This window comes from Delphinus delphis, chromosome 1, assembly GCF_949987515.2.
Source record: "Delphinus delphis chromosome 1, mDelDel1.2, whole genome shotgun sequence".
NCBI lineage: Eukaryota > Metazoa > Chordata > Mammalia > Artiodactyla > Delphinidae > Delphinus > Delphinus delphis.
This window is the reverse complement of record NC_082683.1, coordinates 148421638-148444807: the sequence shown is the minus strand read 5'-3', so window position 1 is coordinate 148444807 and position 23170 is coordinate 148421638. Positions and strand designations below refer to the sequence as shown.

The following is a 23170-nucleotide window of genomic DNA, read 5'->3' as shown; positions in this document are numbered from 1 at the left end:
GCTCTGGATTGCTGTGTCAGAAAGAGGGTGCGTCCTCTGAGTGACCACAAGTATGGAGGGACAAGGACAGGGCTCTTCATGATTAGTATGAGTTACTTCTGTCACGGAGCACATTGTATATCTCTGCTGTAGCACTGCTCACTCTATATTGTAATTTATCTATATATCGTTCTTCCCCACCAGAATGTGGCCTCCCTGAGGGCAGGGATTATATTTTATTTATTTCTCTATAAAAGCACATTTAAGAAGCACAGAGAGTCCCATACAGGATAAATCCAATGAGAAACATGCCTAGACACATATTAATCAAACTATCAAAAATTAAATACAAAGAAAACATATTAAAAGCAGCAAGGGAAAAATAACAAATAACACACAAGGGAATCCCCATAAGGTTAACAGCTGATCTTTCAGCAGAAACTCTGCAAGCCAGAAGGGAGTGGCAGGACATATTTAAAGTGATGAAGGAGAAAAACCTGCAACCAAGATTACTCTACCCAGCAAGGATATCATTCAGATTTGATGGAGAAATTAAAACCTTCACAGACAAGCAAAAGCTGAGAGAGTTCAGCAGCACCAAACCAGCTTCACAACAAATGCTAAAGGAACTTCTCTAGGCAGGAAACACAAGAGAAGGGAAAGACCTACAATAACAAACCCAAAACAATTAAGAAAATGGGAATAGGAACATACATATTGATAATTACCTTAAATGTAAATGGATTAAATGCTCCAACCAAAAGACACAGACTGGCTGAATGGATACAAAAACAAGACCCACATATATGCTGTCTACAAGAGACCCACTGCAGACCTAGGGACACATTCAGACTGAAAGTGAGGGGATGGAAAAAGATATTCCATGCAAATGGAAATCAAAAGAAACCTGGAGTAGCAGTTCTCATATCAGACAAAATAGACTTTAAAATAAAGACTATTACAAGGGACAAAGAAGGACAGTACATAATGATCAAGGGATTGATCCAAGAAGAAGATATAACAATTGTAAATATTTATGCACCCAACATAGGAGCACCTCAATACATAAGGCAAATACTAACAGCCATAAAAGGGGAAATTGAGAGTAACATAATCATAGTAGGGGACTTTAACACCTCACTTTCACCAATGGACAGATCATCCAAAATGAAAATAAATAAGGAAACACAAGCTTTAAATGATACATTAAACAAGATGGACTTAATTGATATTTATAGGACACTCCATCCAAAAACAACAGAATACACATTTTTCTTAAGTGCTCATGGAACATTCTCCAGGATAGATCATATCTTGGATCACAAATCAAGCCTTGGTAAATTTAAGAAAATTGAAATCATATCAAGTATCTTTTCTGACAACAATGCTATGAGACTAGATATCAACTACAGGAAAAGATCTGTAAAAAATACAAACACATGGAGGCTAAACAATACACTAATTAATAACCAAGTGATCACTGAAGAAATCAAAGAGGAAATCAAAAAATACCTAGAAACAAATGACAATGGAGACATGACGACCCAAAACCTATGGGATGCAGCAAAAGCAGACCTAAGAGGGAAGTTTGTAGCAATACAATCCTACAATAAGAAACAGGAAACATCTCAAATAAACAACCTAATCTTGCACCTCAAGCAATTAGAGAAAGAAGAACAAAAAAACCCCAAAGTTAGCAGAAGGAAAGAAATCATAAAGATCAGATCAGAAATAAATGAAAAAGAAATGAAGGGAACAATAGCAAAGATCAATAAAACTAAAAGCTGGTTCTTTGAGATAAACTGATAAACCATTAGCCAGACTCATCAAGAAAAAAAGGGAGAAGACTCAAATCAATAGAATTAGAAATGGAAAAGGAGAAGTAACAACTGACACTGCAGAAATACAAAGGATCATGAAAGATTACTACAGGCAACTCTATGCCAATAAAATGGACAACCTGGAAGAAATGGACAAATTCTTAGAAATGCAACAAAAAGATGAAAATATCTAGGAATAAACCTACCTAAGGAGACAAAAGACCTGTATGCAGAAAATTATAAGACACTGATGAAAGAAATTAAAGATGATACAAATAATGGAGAGATATACCATGTTCTTGGATTGGAAGAATCAACATTGTGAAAATGACTCTACTACCCAAAGCAAGCTACAGATTCAATGCAATCCCTATCAAACTACCACTGGCATTTTTCACAGAACTAGAACAAAAAATTTCACAATGTGTATGGAAACACAAAAGACCCCAAATAGCCAAAGCAATCTTGAGAATGAAAAATGGAGCTGGAGGAATCAGGCTCCCTGACTTCAGACTATACTACAAAGCTACAGTAATCAAGACAGTATGGTACTCGCACAAAAACAGAAAGATAGATCAATGAAACAGGATAGAAAGCCCAGAGATAAACCCATGCACATATGGTCACCTTATCTTTGATAAAGGAGGCAAGAATATACAGTGGGGAAAAGACAGCCTCTTCAATAAGTGGTTCTGGGAAAACTGGACAGGTACATGTAAAAGTATGAGATTAGAACACTCCCTAACACCATACACACAAAAAAACTCAAAATGGACTAAAGAACTAAATGTAAGGCCAGACACTATCAAACACTAGAGGAAAACATAGGCAGAACACTCTATGACGTAAATCACAGAAAGATCCTTTTTGACCCACCTCCTAGAGAAATGGAAATATAAACAAAAATAAACAAATGGGACCTAATGAAACTTAAAAACTTTTGCACAGCAAAGGAAACCATAAACAAGACCAAAAGACAACCCTCAGAATGGGAGAAAATATTTGCAAATGAAGCAACTGACAAAGGATTAATCTCCAAGATTTACAAGCAGCTCATGCAGCTCAATAACAAAAAAACAAACAACCCAATCCAAAAATGGGCAGAAGACCTAAATAGACATTTCTCCAAAGAAGATATACAGATTGCCAACAAACACATGAAAGAATGTTCAACATCATTAATCATTAGAGAAATGCAAATCAAAACTACATTGAGGTATCACCTCACACCGGTCAGAGTGGCCATCATCAGAAAATCTAGAAACAATAAATGCTGGAGAGGGTGTGGAGAAAACGGAACCCTCTTGCACTGTTGGTGGGAATATAAATTGATACAGCCACTATGGAGAACAGTATGGAGGTTCCTTAAAAAACTACAAATAGAACTACCATATGACCCAGCAATCCCACTACTGGGCATATACCCTGAGAAAACCATAATTCAAAAAGTCATGTGACAAAATGTTCATTGCAGCTCTATTTACAATAGCCAGGACATGGAAGCAACCTAAGTGTCCATCATTGGATGAATGGATAAAGAACATGTGGCACATATATGCCTGGAATATTACTCAGGCATAAAAAGAAACGAAATTGAGATATTTGTAGTGAGGTGGATGGACCTAGAGTCTGTCATACAGAGTGAAGTAAGTCAGAAAGAGAAAAACAAATACCGTATGCTAACACATATATATGGAATCTAAGAAAAAAAAAAAAAGGTCGTGAAGAACCTAGGGGCAAGACGGGAATAAAGACACAGACCTACTAGAGAAGGGACTCGAGGATATGGGGAGCGGGAAGGGTAAGATGTGACAAAGTGAGAGAGTGTCATGGACATATATACACTACCAAATGTAAAATAGATAGCTAGTGGGAAGCAGCCGCATAGCACAGGGAGATCAGCTCGGTGGTTTGTGACCACCTAGAAGGGTGGGATAGGGAGGGTGGGAGGGAGGGAGATGCAAGAGGGAGGAGATATGGGAACATATGTATATGTATAACTGATTCACTTTGTTATAAAGCAGAAACTAACACAATTGTAAAGCAATTATACTCCAATAAAGATGTTTAAAAAAAAAGCACATTTAACAGTGCTGTTGTTGCATTGCAAAGAGCACAAAGAAATCAGGACAGTACCTATCTTCAGGGCAACCCTATTTATAAGATATTTTGCTGGAATATTACTTAGAAAGACTGCCCTGTCTATATCTGCATATGCAAATAACTTGTCAGTGGACAGCTCTATGCATTATACATGGTAGACACTTAACGGTCTGTTGAATAAATAAGTCTGTGTATGCAAATGAGATGCAAATCTTTCCCTATTTTAATTTGACCCTTGGGAACATCTTCAGGGACTCCCTTGGGCTCGGGTTGTTTTAATGTTTTTTAATTGAAAATCTTTTAACCCAACCAGTTTTGTATCTTGTCTGTGTTGAGTGAAGCTGTTGTCAAGTTGGGAGAAGAATGCTGGGCTGGGCCAGGTTAATTAGGATTAATTCTGGCTCTTCTGGTAATTCAGAACATGATCTAGGAAGTGACTCCCCTCTCTGGGCATCATTTTCCTCATCTTTAAAATAAGTGGGCTTTCCTTCCAGTACTGAGGTATAGTGATCTCCCATCTTTTGGTCCTGGGCATGTCATTCTGGGCAATCAGAGTCTCAGCATTCAGCAATCCTATCTAGAAAGAGAAATTGCATCCTTTGCCAAGGATTAGAGAAAGAGTCTCCAGGCCCCCTGCCCATTTAGAGAAATGAGTTTTTTAGGCACCAGTTCTCCCAGCCTGGGCATTGTGTTCAATCATTTCTTTCCAAACCAAAGGATTTTTAAATAAGAGGCTGGAGTTTTCTCTCTTAAATACAACAAGCCAAGCGTCTGATTAATAGGGTGGGCTTGCATTTCCTTTTCCTCATATGAAAATATTTATAAAAAATGCTCCAATGAGAATATTAATAGCCAGGGAATCAGCTCCGTGTCAGCTTCTTTGTTCCCCGATATTTGAAATGGGGGGAAAGAAAGAGGAAAAAAAATCAAATCCAGGCTTGGGGGGGGTCACCAGTCCCTGAACGCCCTCCTCCACGAGGCAAGATTCCCCTCCTCCTTTGGGAAAGACACTGAGATGCGCACTCAGCTCCTGGGCCACACTGAGGTCCTTAACCAGAAACACATGTGCATCAAAGGCTTGGATTGAAAGTGACACATTTGAAAACAAAAGTACAGCAGAAATTCGCTTATCCTCACTTTCCTAATCCGCAAACTCTGTAATTCTCCCCAAAGTCCCTCAGGCTCTGCTCCAGCCCCTGCCTCCTCAAATTCTCTCCCCCCTGTGGCTCAGCCCAGGCCTCCAGGCTCAGGCAGAAGGGAGAGCTCCAGTTACCGAGACTTCGACCGCCTTGTAAAAATACACCTTGGCACGCTCTGCCTGCACCCTGGGAAGCCTTATCGCCAGGACTAAACAAATGTGCACAATCAAAATAATAGTCTGAGATGTCAAAATAAATGAGCAGGGGACATCTGGAAGTATGGCTCCCCAGAGTTTTTTCTTCCCCTCCCCCTTCCCCAAGTCTTCAGATGCCTAGGGGCTTGGCAGTTCAGTGGCTTTGGTCACAGGTGAGAGACTTACTGCCCTTACGTCACAATAGGCCCTTTGAAAATGCTTCTTATTTTTGGCCCTAGGTCCAGGTTTAGAGTCGACAGGCCCTCCCCCAAACCAAGGACACCAACATTCGTTCTCTAGTGAAGCTGGCTGGACACTACCAGGGTGGCATGCTAGAGGCGTCTGGTCTGTGTCCTTCCAGCCCTCTCCCCACCCCAGGCAGGGTCTTAAACCAGTGCAAGGAGCTGAGGGGCAGGGATGTCTCTTCTGCACTTGAGACCTTCAGAGAAGGATAGCTTCATAATCTTTCCAAAGAATTCTGGTTGCTAATAACTCCAGGCCAAAGTTCTTCTTGCCTCAACTCTCTGAAATTACTTAAGATAGGGGTGATTAAAAAGTTACTTTCCTGTCATCCGTGAGGGTAAAGTCCCATTGGCCCGCATGAGACGGTGGATCCTCCAGCAGGACCATCTTCTGAGTGGACTGATGCAACACTGCACAGGAAGACTGCCCGGGACAGCCCTTAAAATCACATGCCATCGTCTGGGCAATTTCCAGGCAGTGTGTCCCTGTTCCTGATGGATTCCCTCAAAGGCTTCCCAGAAGCACTTTCAGAGCCACCTTTGATGTGGGTCTCGTTTAGGACTTAACACAACCTTCAGTCCATCAACAGCAAGCTTTAAAGCCACTGGCATTTCCCTGTGAGTTCAGAGAAATCAAACCAGCTCTGGTGACTCTGGTCTTAGGTGTCGGGTGTTGTACAAGGCTGAAAGGGCAGCTAGCCTGCTGCATGTCCTATGGGCCTCATACTTCCCATCTGGGGTCAGTATGGGTGATCTTTGAAGTCCTTACCAGCTCTGATGCTCTATGGTTCATAACTTGGGAGACAGGAAACCATGTAGTTACCTTCCCTGTGCCTTGTTTCTCAAAGCATGGTCATGGGCCACACCCATCAGAATCAGCTGGGGTGATGGGCGGTAGAGAGGTGAAGAGTCAGGTAGAAGAGAGAACGAATATGACTTCTAAGGCTAAATCGTAAAAAAAGACAATAACATTTCTACCTTATTTGTGGGAATACTCACTCTTGGAGCCCTGAGCGGCCATGTCTGCCATGAGCTGCCATGCTCAGGATGTCTGACCATCTTGAGGCCACCATGCTGTGAGGAAGCCCAAGACACAGGGAGAGGCCTTGCCTAAGGTACCCTGGCCGACAGTCCCAGCTGATCCCAGCCTTCTAGTTCCCAGCTGCCAGACATGTGAGAGGACGTGCTTCCAGATCATTCTAGCCCTAATCATTCCAGTCACCCCAGCCCATTCATGCCATCCCAGCAGAGGCTCCAATCCAGATGTGGCTGAGAAGAGAAAAGCCCTCTTTGGTGTACCCTGTCTGAACTCCTGACTTACATAGTTTTGTGAGCATGTGGAAGTGGTTGTTTTATGCCTGTCAATTTTGAAGTGGTTTGTTACATAGCAATAAATAACCAGAATGTGTGCCGATAACTGACATACATATGGGCATTCAGAACTGGGGTCTGAGTGTCCACTGTTTGGAGAATGGCAGCCCCATCTACTGCAATGAGCTTGAGGCCTGCTTACTTACTTGGTGAGGCCAGACATGGAAAGCCCCAGGGAGAGCCCCTTTCTGGCCCAGTGTCCACACATGCAGCCAGACAGGGGCCTGGAGGCTTGGGAGATGACCAGGGCTCAGGGTCCCCCTCCCTTCTCTCCACAGATGCCTGGAATACTGGCCTCCCGGGCCTCACACATGAGCCCAGGGCTGCCTTCGCCTGTATCAAGGGGACCAGGACTGTTTAGTCTGCTGGGCACATTCCTGGATTTTAAAAATAAATAGCAGATTATGAGCGACTTAGTCGGATGCTGTCATTAGGCCAGGCCAGAGGCTTCTGAGGTGTCCCTTGGGAGGGAGCAGCAGGAAAGTCAGGTTGGAGGTGTTTGCCTGAGACTGGGATCTCTGTCTCAGCCGTAATTTATAGTGGAGATGCTTCTAGCCCTCTCTGGGGTCTCCGAAGTTCTAATAATACTACGAATGACAATACGATAATGATAATAATCACTACCACTTATTGAAAGCACTGACTGTGTGTCAGACACGGTGCTAGGTAATTTACATATAGTCTCTCGATCCTCACAACCGTCACCATTATTAGGCCCACTATACAGATGAAGAAATCGAGGTGCAGAGAGGTGAAATAACATTCTCAAGGCCATATGCCTAACAAGCGGTGACAGATTGTGTGCAAGGCGGTCTGACTCCCATGCTCCCACTCTTAACCACTATGCGATCTTGCCTCTCCAGGCCTCGAAATAGACAGCAGCATCCCATGTCCTCAGCCACCCTAAACACACACACGCACACACCCATCACCAGCCTTTCTGCCGTTCCCAAGGCCCTTTCCAGCCTACATGGAGCCATTCTCCACTGTGACTCCCTTTTTCCATTTCACCCTTCGCTAGATCATTTTATGCCTCTATTCCCTCTGCTAATTCAAACTAATTAAAGTATAAAATAGAATAATTGCTTCCATCCCCATACATTTTTCCCATCTACCCTGAGTATAGAGTTAGATTCCCTTTCTGGGAGTGGCCAGGCTGACAAGTTGGGTGGAAACTGGGGCTATCAAGTTTCTTTTCATCTTGTGACTTGCTTTTTTACTTGGCTCGTCGCCTGATTCTCCCTGGTCCCACCGTCTGACTTCCATTAGACACTGAGGATATGGTAGCGACTTGAATTCCCTCCCATAACATCTGCCGGTCGATTCGCTGTTGAGGAAGCTGGGGTGGACTTTGTAGGGAAGAGTCAGGCATCCTATCCGTGGAGCACCTGGATAATTAGTAGGATCGGGGAATTGGTTCCCAAATGTTCCCCTGGGACTGGCCAGCATTGGGTCTATTAACAGTACATTAACATCGACTTGTTAGGCAGTGGCACTAACGACCCAACACTTCTTACTAGTCCTATTTCTTAATTACATTTAATTAACTGAGACAGAGAGAGAGGGAGAGAGAGAGAGAGAGAGAGCGCGCACATGAGCCCATACTGGATTGTTCTAGCTCTGTGGGGAGATGAAAACCTGTCTAGGCAGAACTGGAGGGCAGAGACTTGGTTCTACTCTCTCGTGGCATCACGGATACAATAGATGCCATGATTTGGGGGAGGGGGAGGGGAACAGGGAGACGAGCTGGGGACATGGCGAAGGCAGGGGTGAGAGTAGGCTGCCCAGAGATTTACTGGAAAGTGAGGGGGTGGGAAACCCCATTCCCACGGTGTCTTATAAGGTCTTAGGTCTTTTAGGGAACTCCAAATTGTTAAATGACTGCCTCAAAACAGGAATCTGCTTATCCATAGACGCCAGCGTTTCTACCCTCATTGCAGTGTTTACCCTTCGGGGAAGGAGTTCATATGGGCATGCAGGGACTCATAAAACTCGTTCAGAAAGTTCTTTTGGTCTAACCTCAAGGCTGTTTCCTGTGCTTTGGGGGTTGTCTTCTGGAGACGGAGAAGAGTCCTGATCCCAAGACCTTAGACAAGTCTCTTTAAGGTCTGAAAGAGCCTCTAGAGAGTTCGATTTATTATCTCCATCCTTCAAGCTGAGGAAACTGAGTCCCTGCGAAGTTCAGGGTCTAGGTCAGCCAGCTGGTTAGAGGGAGGCCAGGGCTAGGACACAGGCCTCCTGGCTCGGCCTGAGGCCTGCCGGGTGTGCCGCCACTTAGCTTCCTCCTAACCACCACCCACGGTCACCACCCTCCTGAGTAATGGGATCATGAAGGCTGAAAACTGGGACAGGCCATGAGGAATCTGAACAATGAGTATTCTCGGTGCGTGAGGTGGTGTGAAAGGAATTCCCCTCTTGCTGTCTCAGCCAAGCCTCACAGCGACCCTTGTAAGACATACTGAGGTGACGTGACTTGTCTAAGGCCACCCGGTTATAAAATGTGGAGAGCTTCAGACCTCAGTTAGAGCAAAAGCTGAACTAGAACCCACGTCGTTTGACTTCATTTCCATTGACTGTTCTCTTGCCACACATTCAACTGTTTCCTTTAAGAGGTCCGAGCTGTCTGTGAACACCCGGTGTACTCTTGGCCGCTTGGCCTCAGACAGATGGCCCTCCTGAGGTGTTCCTGGCCTTCAACCCTGGACCCAGTCCCTGGTGAAATCACCGGGCTACCTACTGCCCCATGGCCTGCGGTTCTCCAAGTGACAGGCCTCCGAGCTCCACCACCAGTCCCCCTCCGACTCTGCCTGCTGATCACGGCTCCACCTGGCATAGGGAGCTCCCTTGACTAATATCTCACCTGACTCAAGATAGCCCCATGGCATTCAACCCAAATTCTTCCTATATCTGCTCAGAATGACTGGCTACTACTAAGCCCTTCTGTTTGGCGCCAACTGACAGGCACCAGGAAGCAGATGCAGAAGATGAGACCAAAGGAGGGATTATTTAGAAATAAGCTATGCCGACACTTGGTTTAGCCAGAGCTGATGCTCTCAGAGAGGACATCAGATATGGCTTCAAGAGGTCATTGTATTCCCTGAAGGCCACTTATCAGCCTCCAGCCCTCCTCTTTGGCCACGTTTTGAATTCAATTTCAGAAAGCATCTCATTTGACTACAAGATATGCAGCCCAAATATGTGCCTTGGCATCGTCTCAGTTCCACTGAGGTCTCACTGGTCACTTCTATTTGCTGTCTCTGCTTTTCTACTTCATGGGTTTCAGAGAACCCAAGAAAGAATTTTTATCCAGAGTTACCAGCCTGGTCCTCGGCCATACATAACGTCTTTTGAAAATATCATGTTAACGTAGGTCTATTTGATCCCAGTGACTATCCTTTAATGCACCGGTCTAGGGGGCTATCTCTCCACCCACCCTTCTATCTGTAGATATTTCTGCAGAAGCATCTGGAATGGTGTTCATCAAATGTTAACATGGTGTTACATTTGGGGGTGTGGGGTTTGGGAACTTGTTATTTCCTTTTCTGTATGTACTGTTTGAATTTGTATGGTGCCCACCTATCAGTTTTGTTTAAGAAATAACCTTTCGTCTTATAAACAAAGAAAAATAGGAAGGAAAGGCAGAGGATTTATAGCCTCCAATCTGATGATAAAGATTTCCTTGTTAGACTGTAAGCAACTTAAGGGTAGTGACCAAGTCCCATTCATTTTGATGTTTTTCCAGTACATTGTTCCCCATAAATACATGCCCAGTAATTTTTGTTTTTAGGGGTACAAGTTTGCATCTGGACTTGTTTACGCCTCAACCATGGGGGTTACAAGAGAGAAGGTAAAAAGACAGGTGGGTTCAAGAGGATCTGGATGTAATTTGCATACAATTAGCATATGGTTTGTGTCATCTCTTCTCAGGAACTAATTTTCAAGTTAAAGTTGCATCCCTGCTTCCCTTATGCCATCATGTGCCCATTCACCTCTTCCTTCCTCCACTCATCCCTTGTCCCCGATTCAGAATTCACACATACAAAAAGGGAGGAGGGAAAGAGAACTCTGGGCAGGGTGAACTTGATGACAGACACCTGGAATCTTTGCAGAGTATTTCGAGAATGACACCTGAGTGGGGAGGTACCCTGAGAAAGCCCACTGGTCCTCCAGCGCCACGTCCTTGTCTAGCCTCTAAGTCAGTGTCCCCAGCACCAAAACAGATTCACAGTCCTTCCCCTTTTTCTTTGGCCTTTATCTTACTTACCATGTTCAGGTCAATGTCAAGATCACCAGTCCTGCTGACTGTTGACCTGCTGACTGAATGAATGGAAGGTACCAGCCTTTCCTAAGGTCTAAGCTTTGCTTCCTGCACCTCCACTGATTTGGGGGATCCCCTGTCCTTCTCTTGTCCTTCACCATGGCTCTCCCTGCATTTGCCTTCTCTCTGCTTCCACATATTCAGGTCAAATATAACCCAAAGGAATAACATTTCATCCAAGAGGGTGTGGAACCCACTCAGGTGTTACCCAGAAAAGGACAGAATTCGATTTCTCAGGCCTTCCCATCTCTGCAGAAAGAGCTGCAGCTTCCCAGAGCTGGCCAGCTTCTACCCTGCATCAGTCTAAGACTCAGCCCAAGATTTTCATCTCCTTCTGGGGACCTATCTTGGGTCTATCTCTCCCCGCCTGGAGGCCTGGATTATTTACACCTCTCTGGCTCCCTTGAGCAGCAGACTGTCGGCTCGGGAGCAGTAAATCTACCTCCTAATCACACCAAGCTGCTTCATGCAGTCTGGCCCGTTCTTGTGGGGCTGTTCATCACATGCTGAGACAGGGTCTGCGGCCTAAAGAGAGGCTCCAGGAAGTGGCTGGCCCCAACCGCTTCTCTCTGACTCCCTGCAAAATCTTCCTAGGACCCCTGAGCAGCAGGCCCAGGGGTCTCTCTTGTTTGATGGAATAGTTTCTGAACAAAGGTCACTGGTTATCTGCTCCTCCTGGGCTCTGGAAAGGAGGGATGTGTGTCAGCACTTACTTGTCTCTCAGACATAATGTATAGGTAGCGCTGATCAATGGAGAAGGCCATGTCCCGGAGGATGGGGCTCCCATCTTTGAGCACGGAGACCATCTCATATTGGACCCCACCATGGGGGGGACCATCGGCTCGAATCTGCAAAAGAAAAAAGGGCATCCTCAGCATCTGTACTCAGTGGTTCCCTGTGGGTTTACCTGCAGGTAGTTTATAGAAGATAATCCCAACATCCTGCCCCCCAAGCGCTACCCTGAAGCAGGCTAGGTTACAGGGAAGACAGAGGTGCTTCTTAATTCAAACAGCCCAACTTCCACCAAGAGGAATCCTTTTCCAAGCAGTCTGAGTGTGCTGGTCTGGGACTTCTGATGGTGAGTTTATTTGTGTGCACGTATATATTTTTAGGTGTGATCTGAATATCCCTATATGGTTATTCTTGTGTGTGTGTACATATATTTACAGCACTGCATGATGAGGGTGTGTGGGAGTGTGTGCTTGTGCACACTTATTTGTGTTTGGGGTAGGAGAATTAACATCTGCACCGAGTGTTTTTGCCTCGGGCAAGTAAGAGAGGATGGTGGGACCAGCATACAAACCATCAGAGAGCTGGTCATCAAGAGATTCAAGATTTTAGGATCTCAGAAAGGTCTTTCCGACCCCAAACATATCCCCTGAATGGGTGCAAATCCACCAGGAGATTTTGGTGAGCCGGGAATCCCTGAGAACAAAAATCGGAGAATCGGCCTCGGAGCCCGTCCCAGGATAAGAAGTCAGAAAGGACTTGGAGGTCATTTAGTCTGGTGCCTCTCAGCCCTGGATATATATTAGAGTGATCTGGGGAGTTTAAAAAAATATATGGCTGGATCCATTCATCAGAACCTCTGTGCTTGGGGTCGTGGCATCTTCGTTGGGTTTCAAAGCTTCCCAGGTGAATCTAGTGAGTGGCCAGGGTCTAAAAGCACTGATTGTAGCCCAGTGGTTTTCAAACCAGCATGCCCTGAGAACCACCTGGAGGGATTGGGAAAATGCACCCCTGGGCCCACCCCAGGGTTTCTGATTCAGTGGGAATGAGGCCTGAGAATTTTCATTTCTAACAAATTCCCAGCTGATGTAGATGCTGCTAGCCTGGGGGTTTGAGAGGTGTTCCTCTAGTCTAAGCTCTACACAGAATCTGGAAATTCAGCGGAGAGAGGTCCCTAAGGACAAAAAGTTGATGGCAGGGAGTCCATAATTTGAATGTGCTCTCACCACTAGGTTTCCTGTTCCCAACACAGCAGCTGACTCTTGACCAATATTGCCAACCCCGGCTTGTTTCTTTGTCCTCCGTCCAACTAAACCCCCTCTAGCTCAAGCTCACTTTCCCCATGAAGCCTTCCCGTCTCTCCACCACACTAATTGCTCCTCACCCTGATGGCTTTTCATGCACCAGACATTTTGTCCTGGGATTATAATCAATTGACTTGTTCATCGTATATGCACTAGCTAACGTGTATTGACTACCTACTTAAATTGTTCTCTAATTGTCTCGCATGTGCGTAAGTCTGCCAACATTTTGAAGGCAGGAAGGCTTTCTATTTCTCTGAGGATGAGCCTCTGAGGACTAGAATGGAGCTGGGAACACAGCTGGTGATGGATAAAAGGGAATGCTTGAGAAATGCTTGTTGAAAGGACATGAACTATGAACCAACTGATAAAGTATCGTGGGCTCTTTAGTGCTAAATCAAAGTGAGGTCAAAAGACAATTTTCTGTGGACAATTTTAAGCTGAAGTCTTTCCCTCCTATTTCCTTTGATTTCTCTCTTGGACTTCTAACCATCTTCTTCCCTCTGCCCATTTCTCCCACCCCACCGAGAGCTCCTGAGAGCAAGGACCATGACTTATTCATTGCGAGGGCTAAGCTTGGGGCCTGACGCAAGGATGGATGAATGGATACTTGTTCAGTTTTTATTGGCTGAGTAGAGAGGATCAAGAGCATTATTTCTTGCAGAGTTGGGAGGGTAGGACCAGTGCTTCTATTCAATTTTTTCTACCCTCCTGAGAATCTGTGTACTTGAGGGGCCTGAGCCAGGGTGTGATCTGTGCCCAGAGTTGGGCTGGATTGGAGTGAGTGAGAAGCAGACCACAAGCCCATTGTGGGATGGGGCACAGTGGTTCTGGAGTTCCTAGTGGCAGAAACAGCACTTTCCTGCCTGAGGCCCTGGGCCTAGACCCCAGGAGTGGGAACAATGGAGCAGGGCTAAGAGTCAGAGGTACCAGGTTCTCCTTGTCTGCTTTGATGGGTGACTTAAAGATGAGGAGGTGACCTCAGTGGAACCGAAGAAACTCTGCTCTCAGCCATTCCTACTCCAGTAACTACCCACTGTGGGTTGGACTGTCCTTCTCTCCTAAGCTCCTCTTTCAACCTTTTTTCTGCTTTTTTAGTGGCTTCCTGCTGTTCCAAGCTGTTGCCTTGGCAACTGTCACTAAAGCCCCTCCTTCCAGGGGAGGGGTCAGGGGGTCATTTAATTCATTCTCATAGGGCAGAGGAAGACTCTGGGGTCAGGAATGATGGTGTGGGGCTGAGGCTACTGCCTTCCACCCTGGAGCAAATCTCATGATGGATTCAAGCAGAGGGAAGAAGAAGGGTCTCAGTCTGGGAAAATGCCCCACAATTAAAATAGTTCCCCTTAACCTTCAGAGCAGCATTCTCTCTCAGATGGACAAATACAAAATTTCCATGAGATCCTTCTAGAAATATAGTAGCTTTTAATCACAAAAGTTCTCGGGCTATTGCAGGAGGTAGGGGGAGATGTGATAGTCATGACTTCTTGTTGGCTTAACCTCAATATTCCCTCTCCATAAAATGAGAGAGTTCAAGCTCTGCTCTGTCCTCCAAATGGGAAATGTCCCAGTGCTTCTCACCACCCTTCGTGTGACAGCTGCTCCTCTCCAGGGATGTTTCAGTCTCCTCCGGGCACTGGCTCAGCCCCAGGAACTGAGGAACCATCCTCCCACGCCAGGGCCAGCCCAGGATCTCCCCACCTGGGGAGGCCGGTTAACCCTCTGCCAGGTGAAGCAGCCTCGTCCCCAAGAGCCTGGGCACACAAAGTCAGAAGGAGGAAAGCCATGTCTGGCCCTTTGTGGTCCCCAGGACTAGATGGTACCCATGGCAAGGTTGGAGCTGAATTGAACCAAAGATGATTTATCATCACATACTCTGCTGCATCACAGTTAGGACTAATCCCAGCCATTAACTTTTTTCTGAATAAGAGACCTAAACAGTTTTTTTTTTTTCTGTCTACAATCCCAATCTTTCAATAAAGCAGTTGAAGCCAGAATCAAACCTACAGAACTCTCAGACATCAGAGCTGAAACTAAACCAGAACAGAAAATGTTCTTGGTACTGAACCTGAACTAAGCTATCCTATTTCATTCAGTCTAAATCCCTGGAATGAAGAGCGGTATTGCCTAAGAAGTCTGTGCACCCCTACTTACTCCCTCATCCCATGCTATCTGCCTTGAGCTGGTACAGCGCTCCAAGATACCAACAGGAGGACAGAGAAGATGGAGAAGGGGGCCAGGAGGCTGGGGGTCAAAGGGAATGAGGTGGGGGCAGGGCTGGCAGGCAGAAGCCAGGGGAGGCCAACTGGACGGCAGAGGTCTTTCCCTTCCCTAATTCCCTTTGCTCCCTCCAGGCAACACACTAAATTGGGACTCAGGGTTCCTGGGTTTCTGCTCTGACTGTGTTCTTGTTTGGGCTTGCTTTATGCCTAACGGTACGCTTCTAGGTCAGTTACCTCATCTTCCCAAGGCTCAGTTTTCCTCTCTGAATAACACGAAGGAGCAATCTTCTCGGGGTCTATCACAGGAGAATCACAGACTTATGAAGACTGCCAGAGCTGTAGGGCTTTTGAGCCCATCTCATTCAAGGGCTTCCATTCATGGACATAGCTAGTCAGGGGTGGACCTGGGGCTCCCACCAGCTCCAGCCGGTGTGGTCCAGAGGAAAGCACATGGCTGATGAAGAGAACACCCTGTGACTGAGGAGGGACAAAGGTGGGCCCTACTGTAATTCAAGCACACGAGTCCCCATCTTTCTCTGTCTCAGATGGGAAGTTTTGAGGTTCAATGTTGTCCTCCATCCTTGCCAGACACAGGGTGGTGGTGGAGACTGTGACAGAGTCCCAAACAAAATTGGGATTTTAAAATGCAACACAGGGCTTCCCTGGTGGTGCAGTGGTTGAGAGTCCGCCTGCCAATGCAGGGGACACGGGTTCGTGCCCCGGTCCGGGAAGGTCCCACATGCTGTGGAGCGGCTGGGCCCGTGAGCCATGGCTGCTGAGCCTGCACGTCCGGAGCCTGTGCTCCACAACGGGAGAGGACACAACAGTGAGAGGCCCGCGTACCGCAAAAAAAAAAAAAAAAAAATTGAGTCTATTCTGTGGTATCCCACAAAGTGAGTTCTCTTCAGCTTCTGAGCTTGTGTCTCCAGGGCCAGGTTTCAATGACCACAAGGACAGCAATACACTGAAATAGGCCATGAATCTAATCCAAGAGAAGGGCACTATCAGACCAAGTTGCACAGGCCCCAGCCAGACATCCAACCAGGCAGAGGAGGAGCATGGAGAAGGGTCAGAGGAGGGAGGTGATACAGACAGGGGAAAGCCAGTCACTTCAACCCGTCTTTCTACTTGGGCTCCTCCTCTCCTGGGAGGGCTTGACCTCAGCAGACATGCAGAGCTAGTGGTGTCAATTTGCTTGGACAAAGCTCGGGTGGGATAAGGGCAGTGTGCTGCAATGGAGGGTGACAGTCTCTACAAAGACGAGCAAAAGACAAAATGTGCCTAAACCATTGTTCAAGGAGATTTAGGCTAGCTCTAGTAAGAATTCCTGTCATGAGGAGCCCTGACTACAGAGTGGGTGACCACAGAAGACTGTATCTTCTTTCTCAGGAGAGTTCTGAACACGGGATGACTTCTTTTTTTTTTTTTTTTTTTGTGCGGTACACGGGCCTCTCACTGTTGTGGCCTCTCCCATTGCGGAGCACAGGCTCTGGACGCACAGGCTCAGTGGCCATGGCTCACGGGCCCAGCCGCTCCGTGGCACATGGGATCCTCCTGGACCGGGGCACGAACCCGCGTCCCCTGCATCGGCAGGCGGACTCTCAACCACTGTGCCGCCAGGGAAGCCCCGGGATGACTTCTTTTGCTTCATGGTTAAATGTGGCCCTGCCTGAAGGTTGTGAGGATGATCTTGCTGGATTTTCAAAGGGCCCTGTTGGCCTAAAGAATTTAATAGCTACCACTTCTATTGCTTTTACCATGTGCTGGGTGCTGTTGAAAGTACTTAACAAAAATGAACTCATTTAACCTGTACAAGAACCCATGAGGTAAACATTATTATTATTCCCATTGTACTTGTATAGATGGGAAATTGGAGGCATGGAGAGTTATGTGACTTTCCCAAGATCACACAGCTAAAGGGTGGCAGTATTGGGTTTTCCACATAAAGCCTGATTCTCAGCCACTCTGTGACTCTCCTAAGAGATAATAATGTGTGAACACAGCCGTTCACTGCAGCCGAGAACAGAGTAGATGGGCAGATGAGAGTTCAAATCCTCTCTTTAGCTGCTCTTCCTCTTTCAGACCCCAAAGAAAGAGGAAGTGGCCAAAGTGGGACAAACACCTACTTCCTAGAGGCAACAATAAACTCAGAGCCTAATTTGGGGGGACCTGCTGGGAGGCTAAAAGGCAGTTTATCAGGGCTGGCTCTGGGGCAGGAGGATGTGAGGTGAAAACCAGGGGAGATTTACTGTCTGGTCCTCCTGGGGGGAGGGGCCTCTTTGAAATGAGAATGAAATAGTAATCCTATTAGTAGTAGCTTTCCTTTAAATCACAGCTAGGTCTGTACAGAAATTAATGACAGCCTCTTTATTTGACTATCCAATTTAAATCAGCATATCCAATTAACTAGCTTATCTGCAGGCCCCTCCAAACTCTTTTTCTTATGCATCAATTTCTTCCCTAGTTAGTCCTAAATTATGGAGTTTTACTTGGGATTTGACACTCTAACATCACTTTATTATTATTATTAGTAGTAGTAGTAGTAGTAGTAGTAGCAGTAGTAGTATCTTGTTTTTGCAAGAGCTGCTGAAGAGCAATAGAATTGGGAATCTTCTTGGGCCTCTCAGTAGGAAAGACATTGGTTTGAGAGACATCACCACACAGAGGGAGGCACTGGTTTGCGTCTGCAGGGCTGGGATCTAATCCCAGCTTTCTCAATAATTGGCTATGTGACTTCAGGCAAGTCACTTCACTTGTTTGTGTGATAGTTTCTGTGGCTGCAAATTTCGGTACTGTCTAATATTCATTCAGGACATGCCTCCTGTTAGCCAGGCCTGTGCTAAGAGCCGGGGACACTTCGAGAAAGGATACCCTTAGGAAGCCCCAGGAATGGGGAAGCAGACAATCCAATCAGTCCTCACATACACCTGGGCCACCCCGTGTGAGAGGAGGTTTGCATGGGGATCCCAGGGAGGCCGGCATGGAGGGCAGGGAGGCACCTCACCTGGACTGAGGGGAGGGCTTCCTGGAGGAGGTGATACCTAAATTGAAAAGTAGGAGGGGAAGGAAATGTGAGTTCTTTGGAAACTTTAGAGTGTGATATAAATATAAAAGTGTTATTGTTATGTCCAAGCCCAGATTTCTTGGAAACTTGGTTTGTCAGACCTGAGTATTTGGAGAGGATGAGGTTTTTGACATGTAGTTATTGAGGGCTCAACAACAATTTCAGCAGGTCTCGTCACCATGTGTCCTAAAATTCCCTTTGGAGGAGGCCTTTATTATTTGATTTTATCTCTGGCTTCAGGATTCTGGGCTTATGAGTGTTTGTGTGTGTGTGTGTGTGTGTGTGCACGCGCACACGCGTGTGTGTATGTGTGTGTGTGTGTGTGTGTATACTTTGACACCTTTAAAGAGGGGAAAGGTGACGAAGGCCTGGTGCTGCTCAGACTGAACTTGGGAATGAGTCAATGAGCAAGTGTGTCTGCAGCTGTGCATTGAGTGGCGAGGGCGAGGATTCATGCTGAAGTTTATTTTTGTAGAGTTTCATGACCCGAATTATTTATAGATTGAAGTGTTTGGTAAAGTCAGTCTCTGAGATTCTTCCTCCCTCTATCCTGCACACACTACATGTGCATGCGTACATAGACACACACACACACACACACACACACACACACACAGAAGCAGCAGCAGTGACTTCCAGGGTGCCTCTGGCTCATGGCAACCCCTGAGGTGTGCAAACATTATCTATCTACGCAGAGTCACAGTCCAGTGGGCCGAAGCTCCCTGGAGGACAGCTGGGAGCCTGCCCCTCAATGCTTGGATGATTGGAGAGGAACACAGGAGCCTGGAAAACTTGGCCTGTGGCTTGCACAGAGCCAGGAGAGATGAGGAAGAGGGGGGAAGCCAAGGACCCCTCCTGTCCGCGAGAAGGAAGGAGGTCACCAAGGTGTGCTAAACTTCGAGAATTCTGGCTGCCCTCACGTTGGTGTGCATGTGCACACACATCCTCCCACACACGTGCAGATGCTTCCAGTCCTGGTCCCCAGTGCGCTGTCGGCCAATCACAGGGGCTTTGACACTGGAGATTGATATTTCCATGTACAACTATTTCTATTTCTGTGCATGTCAGGAATCTGCCCTAGATATTAAGCTGGGGGTGGGTGAGCTAGCAGAGGGGGTGCACGGGGCTAGAGGCTCCTGGATTTTAGAAGGCCAGCCCACCGTGGGCTTTCTCCTGGAAGGGAGGGAGGGGGTCCCTAGAGGAACCACCTGTCTCTGGACTTCTGCATCTTGGGACAGTCTGAGAATCCTGGCTTATGAGGACCGGGGATGTGGTGGATATTTATTGAGCGTGTACTCTGAGCAAGGTTTGGGGGTTAGCTCGGGGAGGTTGGCTGCAGTGGGATTCCCTTCTAGATCATGGCTTCTTTGCTTCTCATCAGCCAGGGGTAGACGACCAAGCAATCACCATCCAGCGGCCCACAGAACCGCGAGGAACAGCCTCTCTTCACACCTTCCTGGGGTGAAGGACAAACTGCACTTTACAAGGGCACCAGCTGCTGTCCCAGGGGCCTCTCCCTTTACGCCTCAGGGGAGAGTGACATCAAGTCCCAGAAGCACCAGAATCCAATCTCTTGGTTCTCGCTCTGTCAGGCAGGGCTTGGAGCTCCAAGGCCCAGGACAAGGGAGTAGAGCTTATAGAGCTGAATGACATGGGGCAGCTCTGGAGCACCGGGCTCTGACCCTAGATCAGCCCCACCTTTCAAGGCTGCTTGGGCGGGTCAGGAGGCTCCGGGAACAAGCTGAAGCTGCCAGGGGCAGAGGAAACACTTGATTGTTCTGGGAAACAATAAGATAAACACAGCGAGGGATGGAAGAAGCATTAAGCAGCTTCAGATGAAATCAAATCACGCAGCAGCAAAGCAATAATTCACCGGGAGTGCACAGAGTTGGGGGGAGCACAGAGGGGTAGCAGGAGGAATTCATAAAGAATAATGAGCGTCTCCTGCTCAACCGGAATCTCTGTTTACCCAAAACTCTAGCAATGTTGGACTCTCGGAATCTCCATTCAAGGCATCACACTCAGGTTACCAGCCTGGGGATGCCCTGGCTGTATCGGGATAGAATCTAACCTCTTAGGCTTTTTGAACTGGGAATGATTTAGAAGCAACCTTTAGGGTCCATGTGGAGGCAATGCAGCCTTCACCGAGCTCTGGAATAGGATGCAGTGAAGATGAGGCATATTGACATATGCCGAAGGTTAACTACTACCTTGGAAAATTTCCAGGGGGAGCTGGGGGGGGCAAAGGAAACTAGCACTTCCTAGAACTGGACATATAGAGGGCTTTGAATCGCTTATCTCCCTTTATCAATTAGTTCAACGTATTTATGGAAAATCTATTGAGCATGACAACCAGCGTGCAAAAAGTTGGAGATACAAACATGGCTAATCTAGAAAACTCTGTGCAGTAGGCCTTCCCATCTCACAGAATAAGAAACATAAACTCTCTAGAGCAGGATCACACAGGAAGGAGCCCAGCAGAGCTCCAAGCTGCAGCTGCCTGACTGCAAAGCCTGTACTCATCTCTTTCACTCTGCTTCCCTCTGGGGCCTCGGTCTTCCCTAAGTCAAACAAGAGGACAATGCCTGCACTGGGACTAAAAATTACATCTAAAAAGTGCTGGGTGTCCCTGGAGATAACTCCTGGGGAACAAAATAGATCATGTAGCTGTCTCCTCCAGTGTGACAAAGAAGGCCACCTGCAGCTGGAAAAGGAGCAAAGGGCGGGGCGCCGGAGAGGGTTATTACCCTCTTTAATTAACTCATTCTTTTCAATGGCCTAAAATTGCGCCGCATTTTAGAACCTGCAACAGTAATCTCTTGCTTTCATTAAGGCTGAGGATGGCATTTCGGGCTGGAAGGATGGGAGGGAGGTCTAGGTTTGTGAGCACGGCTATCTGACACTGGGCTTGTGCCTGAATGCAGGAGACTCCCTGAGATTTTAAAAGGAAAAGTCATTTTAAAAAAACGCATGTGGCATGTGTCTACCATGGTGCAGAAAATGCGTGGTAACTGAGAGAAGCACATCCGTGTCACTGTATTTCTCTTCCCATTGCTAACGGGCTAGGTCTGAGTCTTTATTGCCTCTTATCTGTGTTACTGCGATAACCTGAGAAATTTCCTTGCTTCCAGCATATTCCTGCTCTAATCTCTTCTACCAAACACTGCCAGATTAATCTTCTTAAAACACTTATTTGATCCTGCCTTTTCTGTATGCAAAAGCCTTAAATTTCAGGTGTTTGTAATTTTCTCTCTCGCTTATCTCGGTCTATTTTTTTTTTATGATGAACATACACTACTTTTGGAAGACGGAAAAAAAAGGAAATCATTGTATGAATCCATGCACACACACAAAATACCTTTAATTGTCCCTATTGATAATTTAGAAAAGTTCACATGCCTCAATTTGTCATTCAGGGGTCTAGCTAACACGGCCTTCTCACCATTTTCCAATTATGTCCCCAGGTTCTTGGTCTTTACGCCTTTGCTTAAGAATTTATTTTACTTCCTAGATCCTAATCATCCTTCAAGACCCAACCCAAATGCCACCTCCTCCATGAAGCCTGTATTGATCCCTCCTTTGAACTCCGACAGTATCTAGTGTGACTCTTGGCACAGTTACTTGTGAACACGTGCAGTTATCTTTCCTAAGATTGTAAGTCCCTAGAAAACAGACACAATGTTTTGTGCAGCTCCATATGCCTCACTGTACTGGGTACTACTGTGTACAGAGCAGGATAACACAGGCTGATGGAATGGATGGATTCTTGTTGCTGAAACCAGGCAGGAGCGGAACAGAAGTCAGAGCCCACATTTATTTAACCCCTATTATTGTTAGATACCATGCCGAGGGCTTTATACACTTCTTCTCATTTAATTCTCACAAGAACCCTATTATCGCATGTTATAGATGAGAAACTGAGGCACAGAGGGGTGAGGAAACTTCCTCAAGGTCACAGAGCTGGTAGGCAGAGAGTCAGAACTCAACTCTCTAGAAAAGAATGGGGAGAGGAGGGAATCTTGTTCCGTGCATCCCCCTGCCCCCTGCAACCAAATCTTCTGGAACCTGGAGCACAAACACACTGTATGCATTAGTGTCTGTTGAAATGATCTTTTTGGCTCTCGTTGGACTGGTAAGAGCTCTTAGGGGGAAAGTACGATAAACACTCAAGGTGCTGCTCTGAAAAGAACTGCAGGGCCACTAAGCTGGAGCTCTGCTGGCTCAAAGGCAGACGGAGAGCAAGAGTTAAGGTCATGAAGATGGGGTCAGAGTTGGGGTCTGAGAAACAGGGTCAGAGAAGGGAAGGGAAGTGAGGCCAGAAAGCCTCCACCCCCTGAAATCTGGGGCGGTCAGTGCAGTGCAGGGCAGCCCTGTAGGCTTTGGTGTGTCTGACTTCCTGGCAGAGCCCAAGGGCAGAACAGACAGCTGAGGGAGGGTCTAGCTCTTTAAAAGATTCTGTTTGAATAGCTGTCATCTTCACACCTTTCCCCATCTCCCCTCCCAGGAGAGGGACTCTAATAATGAGCTGCTTCATGACAACAGACCCCTAATTAATTCATTGCTATTCTTCTGGGGCCAGATCATTCTAATCAAGGTGGGATGGGCTGGGGCTGGTGAGCAAGGATTGTCTCATCTGCTCGATCTGCCATGGACTCTAGCTGCACGCCCTGGCATTGCTGCTCAGAGACCCT

At 46.6% G+C, this 23170-nt stretch overlaps 1 protein-coding gene across 1 annotated transcript in view; it reads right to left on the bottom strand.

The window, feature by feature from the left end:
• Positions 1-23170, bottom strand: part of PLXNA2 (plexin A2) — a 216884-nt gene that overhangs the window by 108231 nt on the left and 85483 nt on the right. Inside the window, exon 4 of the mRNA XM_059995382.1 lies at positions 11880-12014. Within this exon, the coding sequence (XP_059851365.1) occupies positions 11880-12014 (135 nt within the window). The remainder of the gene's footprint in view (positions 1-11879; positions 12015-23170) is intronic.